Source organism: Miniopterus natalensis, chromosome 2 (assembly GCF_054644295.1).
Source record: "Miniopterus natalensis isolate mMinNat1 chromosome 2, mMinNat1.hap1, whole genome shotgun sequence".
NCBI classification, from domain to species: Eukaryota; Metazoa; Chordata; class Mammalia; order Chiroptera; family Miniopteridae; genus Miniopterus; species Miniopterus natalensis.
The window spans coordinates 86783791-86801294 of NC_142082.1; the positions used below are offsets into that span (position 1 = coordinate 86783791).

At 35.7% G+C, this 17504-nt stretch overlaps 1 protein-coding gene across 5 annotated transcripts in view; it reads left to right on the forward strand.

Moving 5' to 3' along the window:
• The window catches only part of NBEA (neurobeachin), an 816964-nt gene extending 800117 nt beyond the window's left edge, over positions 1-16847 (forward strand). For all 5 annotated transcript variants that reach the window (XM_016197269.2, XM_016197275.2, XM_087814370.1 and 2 more), the window contains 4 exons: positions 9829-9930; positions 11949-12145; positions 12960-13111; positions 14989-16847. In XM_016197269.2, the coding sequence (XP_016052755.2) occupies positions 9829-9930; positions 11949-12145; positions 12960-13111; positions 14989-15079 (542 nt within the window). In that variant the 3' untranslated portion in view covers positions 15080-16847. The remainder of the gene's footprint in view (positions 1-9828; positions 9931-11948; positions 12146-12959; positions 13112-14988) is intronic.
• The last annotated feature ends 657 nt before the right edge of the window (positions 16848-17504 follow it).

Sequence of the window (17504 nt, forward strand, 5' to 3'; positions counted from 1 at the left end):
AGATGATAGATATAGACAGATAGACAGATAGAGATAGATGATAGAGAGATATAAAGATTGAACTATATGACCAAATGTTTTGTGAGGTTTTATTCTTGTTACCTATAGCTACAGTTGAAGAGCAGTAGGTGAAGAAATAGTGTATTATGAAGTAATGTCTCTTACCACAGATTCTGAGTAAATGAAAGTGTGTGTATTATACACTTCAGCCTCTATTCTAAGTTGTGAACTAAGATGTAATACTGATTTAAGGGAAAAAATATTCAATGTTGCTTGACTTCCAGCCAGTTCAAATAATTAGCTACCAATTCTACCTCATAGCAAACATCGTACTCCAAAGACTAATAAATTAATCTTCTTATTTACTCTTTTTTAAAACCATATCCTTAAAAAAAAACTTTATTTTAGCAGAACTCTAAAGTGTGTGTGTGTGTGTGTGTGTGTGTGTGTGTGTGTGTGTAAAACATTTAATCTACCAGTGATGGCTTTATTATTCTCAAGAATGGTATATTATCACATTATTTTATCTAAATGTATTTTCACATATTTCCAAATTTTATTTTTGTCCATAGTAATGTAGCATTCATTAGAATAGTTGAATTAAGCAACAAGTTTGTGTGGTATCTTCTATTTATATTGTCAAAAATTAGACATTATTTTAAAAAATTTTTAAACAGAATACTGCTTTAAATCCAATTAACATCTTCAAAATGAAGCTCAGAAATTATTAAAATGATATTTCCCAAAAAGTATTTATTTCTTGAAAGCTACCATCTTGTAGCAGAGATAAGTTGTCTTATTTAATGTACTGCTATGGGGTAAAGAATTTCAAAGAAAAAAGTTAAATTATAGTAATTATCTGTTTTAGCTACTTTATTTTACATTATTTTCTAATGTTCTTTTAAACCAAAAGTTGGTTAATAATTGATTATAGCTTTGATCCATCGGTTAGCAAGTTAAGTTATAAATGTAGTAATATTTAGAGTGTTTTAAGTTCCTTACAACAGGAACTGTATAAATAGGAATGTTTATATCAATCCTTAAGAACAAAATTATGAATATTGTATTTGTTAAAATCCAGCATTTAATTTAAGCTTTAAATAAAGACAAGATCACTCTTAAGAAGCAACAGCAGAATATTATGGTATATGTTTTTCAGTATTACCTCCATATGGAAGAAATTATTATTATTTTTCATCCTCTCCCAAGGATGTTTTTTCATTGCTTTTCAGAGAGAATGGAAGGGAGAGAGAGACACACACATTGATTAGTTGCTTCCGGCAGGCTCTCCAACAGACCGGGAGTCAGGGATTGAGCCTGCAACTGAGGTACATGCCCTTGGCCAGAGTTGAACCCAGGACCCTTCAGTCCACGGGACAACACTCTAACCACTAAGCCAAAGGGACTAGGGCTTTAAGAATTTATTTTTGATCAATAAATGTTGTCATTATTATGAACCTAAACCACTTTCATAAAGACATATGTAATATGTCTTTATTTCATATTATCTTTAGTATGGGGGGATGCTCTTCTAGAATACATGGGATGAGCACCTAAAGTGTTAGTCAAACAACAAGCATATATTGAATGACTACAGTGTGCTGGTACTATCTTTTTTTTTTTTTTTTTTTAATTTATTGGGATGACACTAGTTAACAAAATTATACAGGTTTCAAGTGCACAATTCCACAACACATTATCTGTACACTGTATTGTGTGTTCACCACACTCTCGTCCATCACCATTTATCCCTCCCATACCCTCCTCCACCTCCCTGCAGCCCCCCGCCCCTCCACAATCACCATACTGTTGTCCATGTCTATGAGTTTTTTCTCTTTTTTTTTTTCTTTTTTGCTTTATCAATCCACCCCCCAACTCCCCACCCTCAACAGCTGTCATCCTGCTCTCTATGTATGAGTCTGTCTCTGTTTTGCTTGTTTGTTCATTAGATTCCACCTATGAGTGAGATCATATGGTACTTGTCTTTCTCTGACTGGCTTATTTCACTTAGCATAATGCAGTCCAGATCTTAGCAGTGGGGAATACTTTGGAGTCAAAGTCTCTGAGCTTCTGGAGTTTACAGGAATCTATATTACACTGATCACAAACCTGCTTTTCTTGTTTGGATGTACTGATACATTACGTATGTGTTACATGAATCATGAATTGTTATCAGATGATATTTGGTATTATTAATATTTTGAGCATCTACAAAATAGTTAGCCTTACATCTTGTGTAGAAATTGATGATTATGTAAAAACTGCCTTCAGCTTTTTACCATATATGTAATCACAATGAGGAAAAATAATAGTCATACTTAATATTCGATTGACTTGTCTGATTTATGACTTGATCTGTTAAAGTGGCCAACCTAGTAACATAAATATTTGTTACTAGAGAGATCATATATGTTGGCAGTTCATTTTTTGCACTTTTTATAAAGACAGTCTCAGCACACACTGAATTGACTGTCACATCAGGGATCAGTCATGGGTGTTGACATATAGTCCTTGTCATCAGAAAACTCACAATATGAAAGAAAAAGATGTTTTCCTCTTCCAGTTTAATCTGTTCTAGCTACTAATTCACAGGTCAGAAAATCAGGCTATATATGTTTTCTGTTTCATAATGCACTGTTGCTCAAGACCAAACAGCTAGTTATGTATAAGTTCATATTAAAGTGTGTAGCACAGTGCCCTTAGGTTTGGAGAGTTATATATATTAACCTGGACTTGAAGGAGGCAGTCCTAGCATGAAACATAATATTCCAGTAGCTGTTAAAGTTCAGAGATTGGTTTTGGTATGGATAATGGATTGCTTTGTATTTATACAGCACCACATCATAGGATGATAGGATTCGTTTACTCACCTTAGTTACACAGTGCTCAGGTAGATTCAAATCACTTTAATACAGCAGTGAGCAAAAGTAGGTTTACAGTTGTGAGTATGCGAAGATTTATTCTTATTATTTATTTATTAATGATTTTAATACTTATTTGTTTTATTTGCCTTCTTATTATCATTATTATTTTATATCCTTACTTATGATTTATCTTTTAGGCAGTGATGGCTGGTAATTTAGCTTACTTTTGCCCACTGCTATATATTTATGCTTCTTTTGCATTGTCATTATTTTTTGGTGGATGCTCTATTAGTGCCACAGAGAAAAAATAAGTAAAGTTTGTGGATTTTTTTAGGTATGGAAAGAGATTATAGTTTTATTGTGTCAAATTTATTGTTGTGACTAATTTAAATATCTCAGAAAAAAGTTTTTTTCTAATTATTTTATAGTTTCAATGAATTTATGACCAAGAAAATGAAAAAGTTTAAATAGATTATTACAAAGAGCTTCAGACCATAAAAGAGTAAAGAAAAGCTACCTAGCATAGGTTACAGTTGAATCATAGCTGTGTTATTAACATATTTTACAATGCTAATAATCATTGTTACTCTTTCTAACTTGTGACTGAGAACATAAAAATGTTCTTATAGATTCAAATAGGTCCCTAACTTGATAACAGAATTGAAGACATGTGAGGGACAGATGCTTTAATGTGAAACAGACTTTTACACAAATTCTGAAACTAATTTGGAAGTGATAAGAATTAATTTGCGCGCTTTAATTGGAAGCAGCCTGCTGCATGAGAGAAAAGAGAGCAGAACAAGCAATTTGTGCTAAAAGCTGATTGAATTTTTTGTCAGGCAGGTATCTTGTACTTGGCCACTTATCCTCCTGAGTCCCTCTTTGCAATATATTAGAACCCATCTCTGACTGGTGTTCTATAAAAGGATCAATGCTATTTCTAGAATCTTTAGAGCCCAAAATTTCATTGATCTAGGGACTTGACATTTCTCATTATGTGCTGTATTTTCCAACAAGATAGTCACAAGAGGGGCAAGTCAACATTGTTGTTTCTTAAACAGGCTTTTAAAATACGTTAAGACCTCAGTTCAAAATCAAATCTGCTTTTAAAGTGCGTGGCTTTAACGTTTAAACCAGATATGAGGTACTTTATAGAGAGCTAGTTGATATACATATATATATGAAATTTTAAAACCATAGCAATAGGAAATTTTGAAAGAGAATTTACTGTTCATCTTTTCAAATCAAATGTACAAATATTCTAATAATATGTATAAGACATTGGTACTGTGCTTTTTTTATTTCACTTTTTAAAAGAAAGTCTTTTAGCAATGTACAAGCATTATTATGCACACTATGAAATGAGAAGCCCATTGAAAAGGAGACTCCAGCTGTGCACACATCCCTTCTCAGGCTCCCATTGTGCATGCTTCAGCTCCGGACTCTGACCCTCCTGCCAGCCACAACCTGCCACAAAACAGTGGCCAAATTACACTCCTCTCTTTGTTTGCACCCCACTTTCTTTTCAAATGACCGTCCTTGTGCCCAGTTCTACAACCACCACTACCCATTGGCATTATAAGAGATGAAAGCATGGACAAAGAATAGCCCAGAGATATTTCAAATGTATGCACACATATTAGATGATGAATTTGCCTCAGTTCTCAGAATATGGAATCTTACCTAAGGTTTAGTATATGTTAAACCACTTTTCATTAAGTATCAGAGGATAGTTACATGTGTAAAAATTTTTACCTTTTAGACTTTCTGAGGACCAAATGCTGTCTATAGTGTAACATCTCTAGCATGGGGCCTGTTCTAGTAGACCTCTCAGTCCTCCCACACTTGGCCTGACATTGGGAGACTTTATAGGTTTTGTGACTAGGAAGGAGGCTGGCTGCTTGCCACTGAATCTCTACCTTTCCTTTCCATTTATGAAACTAAGGCTGCAAGGGTCTTTGGCCTGGGTCAGAAGCAAGATAAAAAACAGAAGAGTGACCAATCTGTTCTCATGATCAGAGAACTTCAGATCACAGACAGGGTTGGAGGAAGGCTCTCTGGGCATAATGCAGAAACCTACTTCCTTGGGGAAGGTAGGGGGATTACAATATTGATTATTTTGGCAAGGTGATGATAGGAGAGTAATGCACTGTGCCCTAGATCCATGTTCAGGACTTCAAGGGAAGAGGTTTGCCCTGCAAATATAGTGCTCAGAGGAAAATGTGCTCAGTGTCATCTCTGAGGAGCAAGGAATGAGTAGGATTCTATCTTCTATTTTTCATTGAGTACTCTATGAATATGTAACGAAATGAAACCACATCATGGGATGTTTTTCATCCTATGGAATGTTTTTTATGTGGGTTAGCTTGTGACCTGTGAAAAATGTAAGCCCTGGCATTTTGGGTACTTGGGCCAGACCTCAGCTGTAATCCTGCAGGTGTCTGAGGACACAGTATCTTGATAAGAGACTTCTCACTGACACAGCTTTCCTGAGCTATCCCAGGAAAAATGTTTAACATAATTTTTAAAAATAAATCTTGAAATCAGAGTAGTGATGAAACTCTTCACCCATTGACTAACTCTCTTATTCTGAGATTTAAGTCCAAAATCTATCTTATTTTATGTAGGTATAAGCATGAATGAAAATACTTTCGGCAATGATTCTGCAATAACTTAACAATGGTTGTAGGTAAAATCTGAATACCGTATAGCATCAAGAGGTTTGACTTCTGACTCCAGCAGAACTGTACTGAGGATCATAGATCTTAGAAACTGCTGTATTTGCTTAGCTCTGATTCAGAAGGACCAAACCATATTAGTAGCCCCACAAATGAAGTTTAAAACTAGAACCATGAGTAATCTTTATTTTGATCATTTCTCTAAAAGCCACAGACTACCTCACTGAAAAAGCTCTTCTTGTCTCTTCTCTGTGAATGGCAGCATCCAATGACTTTGCACTTTTTTCATCATCTGTTTTGAAAATACTGAAATAATGTTTGATAAAAAGGAGATGAAATCTGTTTATGATAAGCCTTTTTATAAGTGGAGTTTCTAAATGCTTGCCCATAAGGAATCTCAAAATTGATGTGTTTGTTCGTTATAATTCACAGTAATTCTATCACACAGAGAACGCTCCAGCTGAGGAAATGACTGGGGGAATGTGTGTGATGGTGCTGTGGTCCACAGGGGATGCCTCACCTGCACCTTCTCCTGCACTTTAACCTGCAGCCACATCCATCAATTGTGATGTGACAGTGACAGAATATTCCCAGGATTTTGAATGATTGTTGGAGTGTATGACATCTGTCCCTGGCAAAGAAATGAAAAATAGGAAATGTGCTTTCCTCCTGCTGCAGGTTTTCCAACTCCAAAGCCTCTGAATAACATATTATTTACTTTTTTCTAGTTTAAAGAGGGAAACAATGCTTTCAAGAGCCCTAAACCGTGTCCCCTATTAGCTAAGTTCTACAGTTTATTCAAAGGATCTGGGGAAATTCTAATGAAAAATAAAATATTTTAAACTTTCTAAATCAGATGCTAGCCTTTGAAAAAGTATTTTCTAATAGGAAATATATTACATACATAAGAAATATTTAAAGATTTTTATACATTTTATTAATTCCTTGCAATAGAACTAGATTGCTTTTTCTTTCTGTAGCATATAAGGAAAAGTTTGGGAAACTCTTTTACTGTATTTAAATTTTATTGAACATATAATTTCAAGGTTTTTCCATTCATCAGTCTCTCTGAGATAAAATTAATCATTTAGAAAAATTAAGGATAATATTTCACATAACATCTTAATACTTAATCCTTGTTTTACCAGGGAACTTGGGACATCTTTGAAGCATAATTTTATAAATTATATAAACATGCTTCAGACAAATCCAGAACTGCTGACAATTACAAATGATACTCTGCCAATATTTCAACATATTATAGCTCTATACATAAATTTAGAAAAGATCACCAACTGACATAGGCTGCCAAATCACCCCTTACCACACACACACACACACATGCACACACTCCATCCAAATAAGAGTTGTGTCAAAAGCAAAATCGAAGCTGATGGAGCTGAGAAACTCACATAAAAGTGTGAGCAATTTCTGGGGACACAGAAGATGGGTGGGTGTGAAGGAGGAGATATTAGCAGACCAGAGGGGAGAGTGTTGGATGCCTTGCTGAGAGGCAGGAACAATTCTCTGAGAGACAAGATGGGTGGGGACAGGAGTCCACCCCATCCAGAATGTGAGGCCAGCATGCAAGGAACTTTCAAGCTCTATGAAAAAAAGTTCATGAACTCAACAGCCAGGTGAAGCAGAATGAACAGAAGAGAAAAATACAGAATTCTTTTTCAGAAGGCATAATATTCTCTAAGTCTAAGATATAAGAAAGGGGGCACTAAAGTTACCGGTAATGTTAGATATTTCTTAAACTAGGGGGTGAGTACAAAAAAATTTATTTCCTCTTAATCTTATACATAGTCATAAATATTTAATATGTAATAAATTTTTTAAAAGTTTAATTCTAAAAACAAAGGGAAATCAGATAGCTGTGTAGAAGCAGCCAACTTGAAAAGAACTTGTGAACTTGGAGAAAAAAGTAAGTTTACAGTAATGTTTCTCAAACTTGACTAATACACTGACCCCCTTTAAACAGAACAAAATTGTCATTAACAATGATTCTGAGAAATGTGTTCTTGGACCCTGTGAACCCTAGTTGGAGAAAAACTAATTAATTAATTAGATTTCAATTTTAAATGGCTATGGTATACATTTTGACAACCAAGAGAAATTTTATCCATATAACTGGTTAAAAAAATTTAGAGTATCATCAAAATGCAAATCTGAAATTTGAAATATTTTGTAGAACTTTTCCACCTCTGGAAAATATCCACAGATCCCAGGGTACATAGGCCCTAGCTTGAGAAAAACCAAGAATTCTGGAAGAGTTGCAGTTACAAGACCAAGTTACAACATGCCTTTCCAAGGGAAAAAGTAATGGGAAATGATACTGACAATTTAAAATGAATAATGATATTTATATATATGCAAAAAAGGCATATTTATATGTAATACTTTTTGCTAAGATGACATTGTAGAATCAATTAAACTATACAACCAGGATAAACCAATGTCATAGGTAGAGCTGTTTAAAAATTAAAAGAGAGAGCCCTGGCCAGTGTGGCTCAGTTTGTTGGAGTATTGTCCCATACTCGGAAAGGTGGAAGGTTAGATTCCCAATCAGGGCATGTGTGGGAGGCAGCCAATCAATGTTTCTCTCCCTCTCTCCCTCTCTCTCTCTCTCTCTTTCCTTTCCTTTCCTTCCGCCCACCCTCTCATTTCCTCTCTCTAAAATCAATTTTAAAAACCTTTTTGAATTAAAAGAGAAATAGGCAACAAAGGCATTAATAAGTAGGGTGTTGATGAAATAATGGGGTTTTACAAAACATTGATATTTGTTGAATCTGATTGTATTGCTTGTAAGTGTTTCATGTCCTTCTTGCTGATTACACTGCCTTCAGGGGAGTTTAACTTTAGTGAGTTTTTCAGGTCCTCATTTACTGCAACACTGGCTCTCTTTTCCCTTCTACCAAAGGAACCTTCACAACGCTTCCCAGATCAGCACCATATCCCATTCACTTTCCAGATTTCCTCTCTGACTTTCTGTTGTTTTCTTTTCCTCCACACTTTTGTATCCCAAGACTGTAGAGATCCTTCACTTTCATTCAAAACTGGCTTCTCTAGTTTTCCTGATAAGACAATGTTGGGCAGGGTGCCCTTTCAACTTTGCTGACCCTTCTCACACTATCTTCATGTAGTTAATTCATCAAATATTATGATTCTCTTTTCATTTGTATGTGGAATTTTTTGTCCCTGTTATACTCTGTGCACATACATTTGTTGTTCTTCATGCTTGTCACTACGAGTGTCACTGGTGAGAGTAAGCCTGTGCAAGGCCATGGCTGTTTGATGTGTTCTCAACAAGTCTAGGTTATGCCTTATACTTCTGTACTCCCCACTCCTAGCCCGCTTGGAAGAATGCTTGTCACCTAGAAGGCATTCATTCAGTGTTTGTGAAAGCACCTAACAGTGAGAATGCTTATGGCATATAGTTCAGCTGGACTCTTTAGCTAAGTTTGACTTTATTGTCAAGAGGAAAATTAAGATGACCAACTCTTCTTTCCTTCCTTACTTTCCTTTCTCCTCAAAAATCAACCCTAGCCTGTGTGGCTCAGTTAGTTGGAGTACTGTTCCTGTAAATCTAAAGTTCATAGGTTCGATTCCTGGTCAGGGCATATAACTAGATTGTATGTATGGGAGGCAACCAGTTCAATGTTTCTCATGTTTCTCTATCACATGAATGTCTCTCTCTCTCTCTCTCTGCCCCTTCTTCTCTCTCTAAAATCAATAAACATATCTTCTGGTGAGGATTAAAAAAAAAAAAAAAAAAAAAAGCTCTTCAGCCTGTTTTGTTGGGACATTTTTAAAGGGGTACAAGCATGGGTTTTAAAATTAGATAGCTCTGGGTTCAGTCCTCGCTAGCTGTATGAACTTGAACAAGTTATAAGCTTGGGTTTCTGGGCTATAAAATAGGGATAATAATAGTGCTGAACTCATCTGAATATTGGCATTATTAAACAGGATTGTTAAACAGTAAATGCCTTGGCATCTTGGTATCAGTTTTATAACAATAACCAGGAAAAGGGTAATTATCACTACTTTATAATGTAAGCACATCGTATTTGTTAAATTATCTAGTCATGTAAGCAACCTGTGTAGTAGGTATTTTACACATGAGGAATCAGCGGAGAGGTTAAGTAACTGGCTCATGTTCATGGTAAAACACAGCTAGTAAAGGCCCTTAACGAACATGATTGTTATTTCAAACATTTGATTTAATGGTGTTGCTCTTCACTGCTATCAGCCTGCAGTGACTCACTGTTCCTCTTTCCTTGCAGGTGACTATCCTGCACCAAGGGCTGTCCTCACAGGTCACGACCATGAAGTTGTCTGTGTTTCTGTCTGCGCAGAACTTGGGCTTGTTATCAGTGGTGCTAAAGGTCAGAGACATTTCTTTCATTTTGGGTCTTTTAAAACTGTACTATTTTCTCAAGTTAACCATGACTCATGATTTCTCTCCTTAGGAGGCTCTCTGTAGACAAATGTAACCCTAGGTTTTTGCAGCTGTTTAGTTTTATTATCAATAATCACTAGCACTAATATAATATAAAAACTTTCACGTAATATTGTGTGGTCACCAGCATTCCAGCCAGATGCTGGTAAATGAAACTGCAGCACTTCCTGTACAATGCAGCCTATAAAACTAACATACAGAAATGGGGGGGGGGAGACAAGGGAAGATGTTGTGGTGCAGTGGGGGTCATGGGGCATCACCCCACTCCTCAGACATAGCCTTGGGCCCCCCTCCTGTACTAGCCCTTTTCTTCACAAGGGGTTAGGGGACTATGTAGAGGTTGGTAGAAAAGGAAGCATGGTTACTTAGGGCAGTGATTTTCAACTGGTGTGCCCTGGCAGGCACACTGCTGTGCAAAGAATTTCAGTGATTCGTTTATGTGCCATGAGATGAAAAAGGTTGAAAATCGTTGACTTAGGGGGGTTTTGGTGTTTTGTTTTGTTTTTTCTTTTTTCTTTTTGAGACAGAAGTGTTGTTTTAGGAAAAGTCAGGAAACTTCGGTTCTAATTCTAGCTCAGAAGTTCTTTATGAGAAGGTTCTGGGGCAGGAAGGAGCCTAATCTTAGAGAAACTGAAAGAAAAACGAAGGGGCTGAGTGAGGATGGGACAGAGTAAAAGAGAAAGAGGGCTGAAGAGGTGGGAGGGGCCAGTGGCACTAGGATTTGTGATTTTTATTTCTTGATAAGTACAGTAAGAGACTACTGAAGTTTTCTAAGCAAGGTGATGAGATGACTAGGTTTGGTTTTAGGAGCTTATTCATTTTGCTTTATGGAGAATCAAAGGTAGGGAGAGCGTTTTCTTCATTTTTGTATAAAAAAGTAAATAACCCAGAGATGGATGCATAGAATATATTCAATAAATGCCTTTTTCATTAAAAAGAAACACTGACAATATGTGTAATGTTATTCTACCTGGTAAAGAAAAGAAAAGGATAATAAAAGCCAATAGGCATAGGGAATAAACATTAATTTTCTACAGGTGATAGATAGCTTTAGACATGATTGCTGTTTTCTGTATTTTTTATAATGCACATCTGTTCCTTTAGTAATCAGGAAAAAATTTAGGTATGACTTTATAATTTCACTTGTTTTATAATAAGATGTATCTACTTAAGTCAACTGATTGAAAGATAGAAACATAATTTATCTACAGTTTTTGTAGGTTTTTAGATGGGCAGAGCAGGCCATAGCAAACAATGTTAACCAATTATTTTTATGAGTTTGACTAGTAACTTTTTTCTTAGTAACACAATTTCTACAGGGGGAAAAGAAAGCAATTGGAGCAAATAACTCACTCCCCATACTACTTTTACACTCCTGCCTTACTACTCCTTTAATCAAAAGACAAAAAGCGTTTCTATAATCTGAATTACTTAATTATTTTTAATTTGCCTTCTACATTTTATGTATAGACTATAAAAAAGGCAAAAATTATTACTTGATAGTAATGTATTTAGGTGATACAATGTAGAATTTTGATATACTAAACAAAATTATCCGTTGTTTTGATGATTCCCCTAAACTTTAAAGAAAATATTTTTAAAAACACATTAAGAAAAAAATGTTTGAGACATATAGTCTTTTATTCTCCCATAATCTATGAACTATATCTTTTTTATGACTATTATCTCACAGAGGAAAACACCAAGTCTTTAACTAGATAAAAAATTTGGAAGATATGTGCATGTTATTTTACAGTTCTCTGTTTTTGTTCTGTTTAAATATAACATCAGTGCTTAGTTCTTGCCGGCATACTTCTTTTTTATTTTCTACCTTCTTTCAACACATCTGAGTGTATACCCAGGTACAGCTTGCAGATTTATGATCACTAATATGTGACTTGTCATCACTACTGACTCTGGCCATTGATGCCGTCCATTCTGCAGAGGGCCCTTGCCTTGTCCACACAATTACTGGAGACTTGCTGAGAGCCCTTGAAGGACCAGAAAACTGCTTGTTCCCACGCTTGATTTCTGTCTCCAGTGAAGGCCACTGTATCATATACTATGAACGAGGGCGATTCAGCAATTTCAGCATTAATGGGAAGCTTTTGGCTCAAATGGAGATCAATGATTCAACACGGGTAAATCTGCATGCTTCGTGCTAAATAGAAACTAAAGCCAACAGATTAAATATTGACTATTCTAAGTGATTTGTAATAAGTGATTCATAATAGAATTTCTCTGGTATTCAATAAAATGTATGCTGGTTTTAAAAGCATATAAATTCATATAGATGGATTCTTTGAACAAACCCAAAATTCATTTAATCCCAAGTAATTAATTCAGTGAATTAGACTTTGCAGATCATAACTATTATTTGATTGGAGGTTAGGCCCTTGAGATTTTTCTTAAACTACTTTTACAAACAATTGTGTCAGTGCTGTACCCCCTGACATTAAAAGTGAGTTTTTATAAAAAGAATCTTACCTTCAGAACCCTAGACCAAATTTACACATACCAAATTACCCTTCACTCACAAATGAATTGTAATCATTTGTTTATCATTATTAAAAACTGTATTGAAATATGCTTCTGCCATTTGTTTTAAAAGTCTTGACATTGTTAATGTTCAGGACTTAACAAAGCATCATGTTACTTCATTCTCAAGTTCTTCCTGGATTAGATTGATAATATTCTCTTTGAGACTTGATAATAATATTCTCTTTGAGACTTCTGTTATTTTGTAACATAAATTGCTTTTAATAAGATCTTTTGTTTATGTAATAACTTTGATGAATCCCACATTGGAAATTCCATGGATCAGACTTTAGAAAACTTGGACCAATGGCTAAAATTAGATAATAACTACAAGGGAACTGTATTGAGTGCTTTTCAGTAGTGACCGTTTATTGGGAAACACTGGGAGAAATGGTTGTTTTTCTGCCTTTTCTGAAGGCAATTCTCCTAAGCAGTGATGGCCAGAATCTGGTGACCGGAGGGGACAATGGTGTGGTGGAGGTCTGGCAGGCCTGTGACTTCAAGCAGCTGTACATTTACCCCGGATGTGACGCTGGCATTAGAGCAATGGATTTATCCCACGACCAGAGGTGAGCCACAAGGGGAAGTGTAATCACTTGAGAACTGCCATGGAAGGTTCTTTAATTGTACCAAGGGTGAAATGTGCTGTGAATGAGATTCCAGCATCCAGATGGAAGAAAGACTAGTAGAGAAAATGGTAAATTGAGGAGAAGAGTAAGTACTGTAATAAAGGATTCTGGCAAAAGGAAAACGGAGGAAGACACAAAGAAAACAAAGAACAAAGGGGGTCTGAAGAACAGGCACATCCAGACACTGCCCAGAACAGAATTATCCCACCAGTCCCTCTGTTCTCACGCCCTCCCCTACGCTCACATGGTGTGAAGGAGACAGTTCAGCAGAGGTGAGCCTCAGCTTGAAGCATACTTCCTGCTAACCAATTTCCAGAAAAACGCAGTGTAGGCTACAGTTGGTGCCTGCTTTAAAAGGTGCAAGGCACTCACTCATTACTCAAAACAAACCCCATCTCCATTTTCTTATTTATATATTTCTCAATTATGTTATTTTGAATTTTCTGTGTTTCCCTGAGACACTGTAATCTTTTCTTAATTAATATGATTTTTCATTGTTCCTCAGTTTGCAACAGGGTTTTGCTATTTCCTAAAATTTACCTTTGGGTTTATTGTAAAGTGAAAAGGCTATTTAGAATGTAAAGTCTTAAAATTTCTAACTTTTAGAAATAAATTAAAATTATATAATTTTAATATAGTATGTAATTTCTCATGTATTGCTATATACAAGGTGGGGCAAAAGTAGGTTTACAGTTGTGAGTATGTGAAAGTTTATTCTTATTATTTATTTATTATTGTATTATTTTCCATACAAACAATTGTAAACCTATTTTTGCCCCACCCTGTATTTAACAGAAAAAAAGAAAAGCTTATTAACCAACTTTTTTCAACTATATGTATATTCTTTATAAGAATATTGGTTTTAAAATATTATAAATATTGAAGCTTATGTAATAAATTTAGCAAAGGATCTTTATAATATAGTAAAATGTACTGTAGTCATCAAGAAAAACAATGTGATTTACTTTAGTTTGGGAAAGGGATATTTCATTTGCAACTCAGCCTCTTTTTGAAAAATATTTAAGCAGATTATCATTAGATTGTTCTAAGATGTTGTAGTCTATATTAACAAATAAACACAAATGGTTTACTGGGTATGTACTTGTATATACAGGGGTGTGTCCTTAAGTAGTTGAACTATTCTCTCTGGTATTCTTACTCATTCATTGTGTATTCAGCTTGCAAACATTTGCTGCCACCATCGTAGATTAAACAGGATACAACACATAAGATTACTGACCCCAAAGAGCTCAAATAATCATAATAATTGTATGCGAGGGAAGCAGGGACAGAATAAGAGACCTGACTCTCCTTGAGGGGTGGGGAGGGCAGGAATGGCTTTCCCTAGGCGTGGGAGGAGGGTCTTTCAGCGAGTATAGGCAAAGTCACAGTCGTGTCAGAGGTCACCGAAGAGGAGTGAAGATGGATACTAATCAAGTTTCTGTGTCCTGATAAAAAACAAGAGTAACCTCCTTGTTTCATCCTTAATTTCAGTTATTTTTGTGTTATATAATAATTCCCTGATTTGTTCGACCTGTAGCACATGCACATAAGTTATAAATTGATAAACATATATTGAGGTTGTGTACTGCAAAGTGCTTATCTGATAAGATGTCCTATCGAGCCTTAAGCATCACTCTGGCAGTTCAGGTATGTGGGGTGGATTCAGCTTCACTCAGGAGAGCCAACAATGTATTTTAATCCTATCTCAGTGAACATTGGATGTGCTGAATTTTGAGATCATGATCATGTCTAGTGTAAAGTAGCAATCACATCAGTGATTTGTGTCACTATTAATTCTGTCTCTGCTTTCCCAGGACTCTGATCACTGGCATGGCTTCTGGTAGCATTGTAGCTTTTAATATAGATTTTAATCGGTGGCATTATGAACACCAGAACAGATACTGAAGACAAATGAAGAACCAAAAGCCAAGTTAAAGCTGAGAGCACAAGTGCTGCATGGAAAGGCAATATCTCTGGTGGAAAAACTCGTCTCCATCACCTCAGTTTGTGCATTCCATCACATCCAGCAATAGCTGTACATTGTAGTCAGCAGCCGTTTTACTTTGTGTATTTTTTCATGACTGAATACCAGCTGCTACCAAGCAAGCTTATATCATGTAAATTATATGAATTAGGAAATGTTTTGGTAATTATTTCATATATTGTGGTTAATTGAGGAAAGGTAGTAGGACGCACAAGAGACTTTTGACAATTCTGAGGAACGTTGTGTCCAGTCGTTTCAAAGTTTAAGCTTTGAACCTAATCTGCATCCCATTTCCAGCCTCTTTTCAAGCTGAGGAAAAAAATAAAACATGTTTGATACTTTGTACATCAGATACATCTTATTTAAAGGGATACTTTTGTAAAAGTAAAACCTTGTATAAAAAACAAAATGTTTCTTAATTTTATTGTGGAGTTACAACTTGCATGCTCTTTAATCCTGATGTCTTGATGGAACAGGTGCATCCACACTATGAAACAGAAAGATCTGTCCAAGGACACAGCTCGTATGAAATGGTTGTATTTGGGCTCAATCGGTAATTTTTGACATTTTCACTAAAAAGTCTCCACTTTTTAATCTAAATTCATCCCTTATAAGTGAATTTGCTCATAAAGCATTTGGATACTAAGCCATTATTTGCCATTTTTGGCACTTTATACAAAGAAAATTCAGCCCCACCCATCATGATTTGAAGACACAGCAGAAAGGGAGCTTAGGGATGAGGTCTGGGTTTTTGTATAAATAGGAGTCACACTCATTCGTTCTATAGTAATGACTCCCTAACTCCTGGACATTTCTTCCAGAGTCATCTGCTGGCTTAGTATGTGTATATTAGGGGAAGAGAATCTGATGCTTTGTTGTTTGTTGTTGCTGTTTTGTTTTTCTCTTTGGTTCTTGAATAGCTTAGTTTCTTTAATAACAAGTCTGACTTAACCATAACAATAACTAAAGTTATTGTTTTAGGTTTTTGTGAAATTCTCACCTGATGATACATTCTTAGCCTAGAGCACTTCATCTTTTATGATATAAAGTTATGGCTATCAGATGATTTTCCATACATTGTACTGATCAAGTTATACACCCAGGGGTATATACACTTTATTTATGTTTTTTCTTTGTATATTTGGTGACTGTATTGTCATAGATGTACATATTGTGTCGGTAGGGCTATGAGGCATGTTACAGGAATGTAATTTTCTCAGAATTTATACTCACTTGCAGTCATTTATTTAAAAAGATAAATTAAGATAATGGGTTCTTTCTATTGGCACTTTGCACCAGAAACATATCATTATTTATTGATATGTTATTTGTGATTATAATATATGTGATTACTTATTTGTTATTCACCTGTACTAGTAAGTTTTAGCACTGAATTCCTTCTTCATCGTTGTTTGTATTTATGAGATTCTAAAATTTTGGGAATCAGCATAATGATTAAGTTATTCATCATCAAGCTGTAAGCAATATCTTGAGTTTGTAGCTTAGAATCAGGAGGACACGGAACATCTGGAAGACAAGCTCATTTCATCTTGAGATCATGGTGAAATATTTTGGATATATAAATTCCTTAAGCTATTGTAACCATGTTTTATTGCAAAGATGTAAAATATGCCAGATGTGTGTGAGTTGGAAATCAACAAATGAAAAATAAAATATACAAAGAATTTACTGATTGCTTTACATTTCATTGGACACTTCACTTACATGCATTCATTATGTTGTCATACAAGTTTAAGAAATGAACATCACATTGTATAAAAGCCTACAGCACCTAAAACATGAAATCGGGTCCTAATGAGGTTCTGTCATTTGCTGAAACATGAGCCTCTCTGCTTGGCCATCTGGCAGGGATTTGAGGCAACAGTGACTGGAGGAAAACCACCCTTGTTTCTTCTACATAATCCACTTTGGGGGTTGTTTTTTTATTATTTTTTAAAGGAACTAAATGCAGGTGATAGTAAAGGGTATAATTGCTCATTACATGAATATTATCAGACAATGCTATTTTCATTTGAACCACACTTTCTAGAATTTCTCATCCACCAGTCATGACACAGGCAGAGACTGGCAGACCTGGGGGACCGGGGTCTGCGGCAGGAACCCTGCTGAGGGACTTCTGTAATTCAAATCGGTTTGGGCAATGGGGGCAGCTACCCAAACAGTCCTAGGGAGTGACAAAACTGAAAGTAAGCTGTCATCTGGACAAAAGGAACAGAACCAACAGTAGCCCCAAAGAGGCTTGCTACTATCACTCTACATCCTGTCTCCACACCAGATTTCTGTCAGTCATCTTAAGCCCGCTGGCTCCCTAAACCCAGCCCTTCT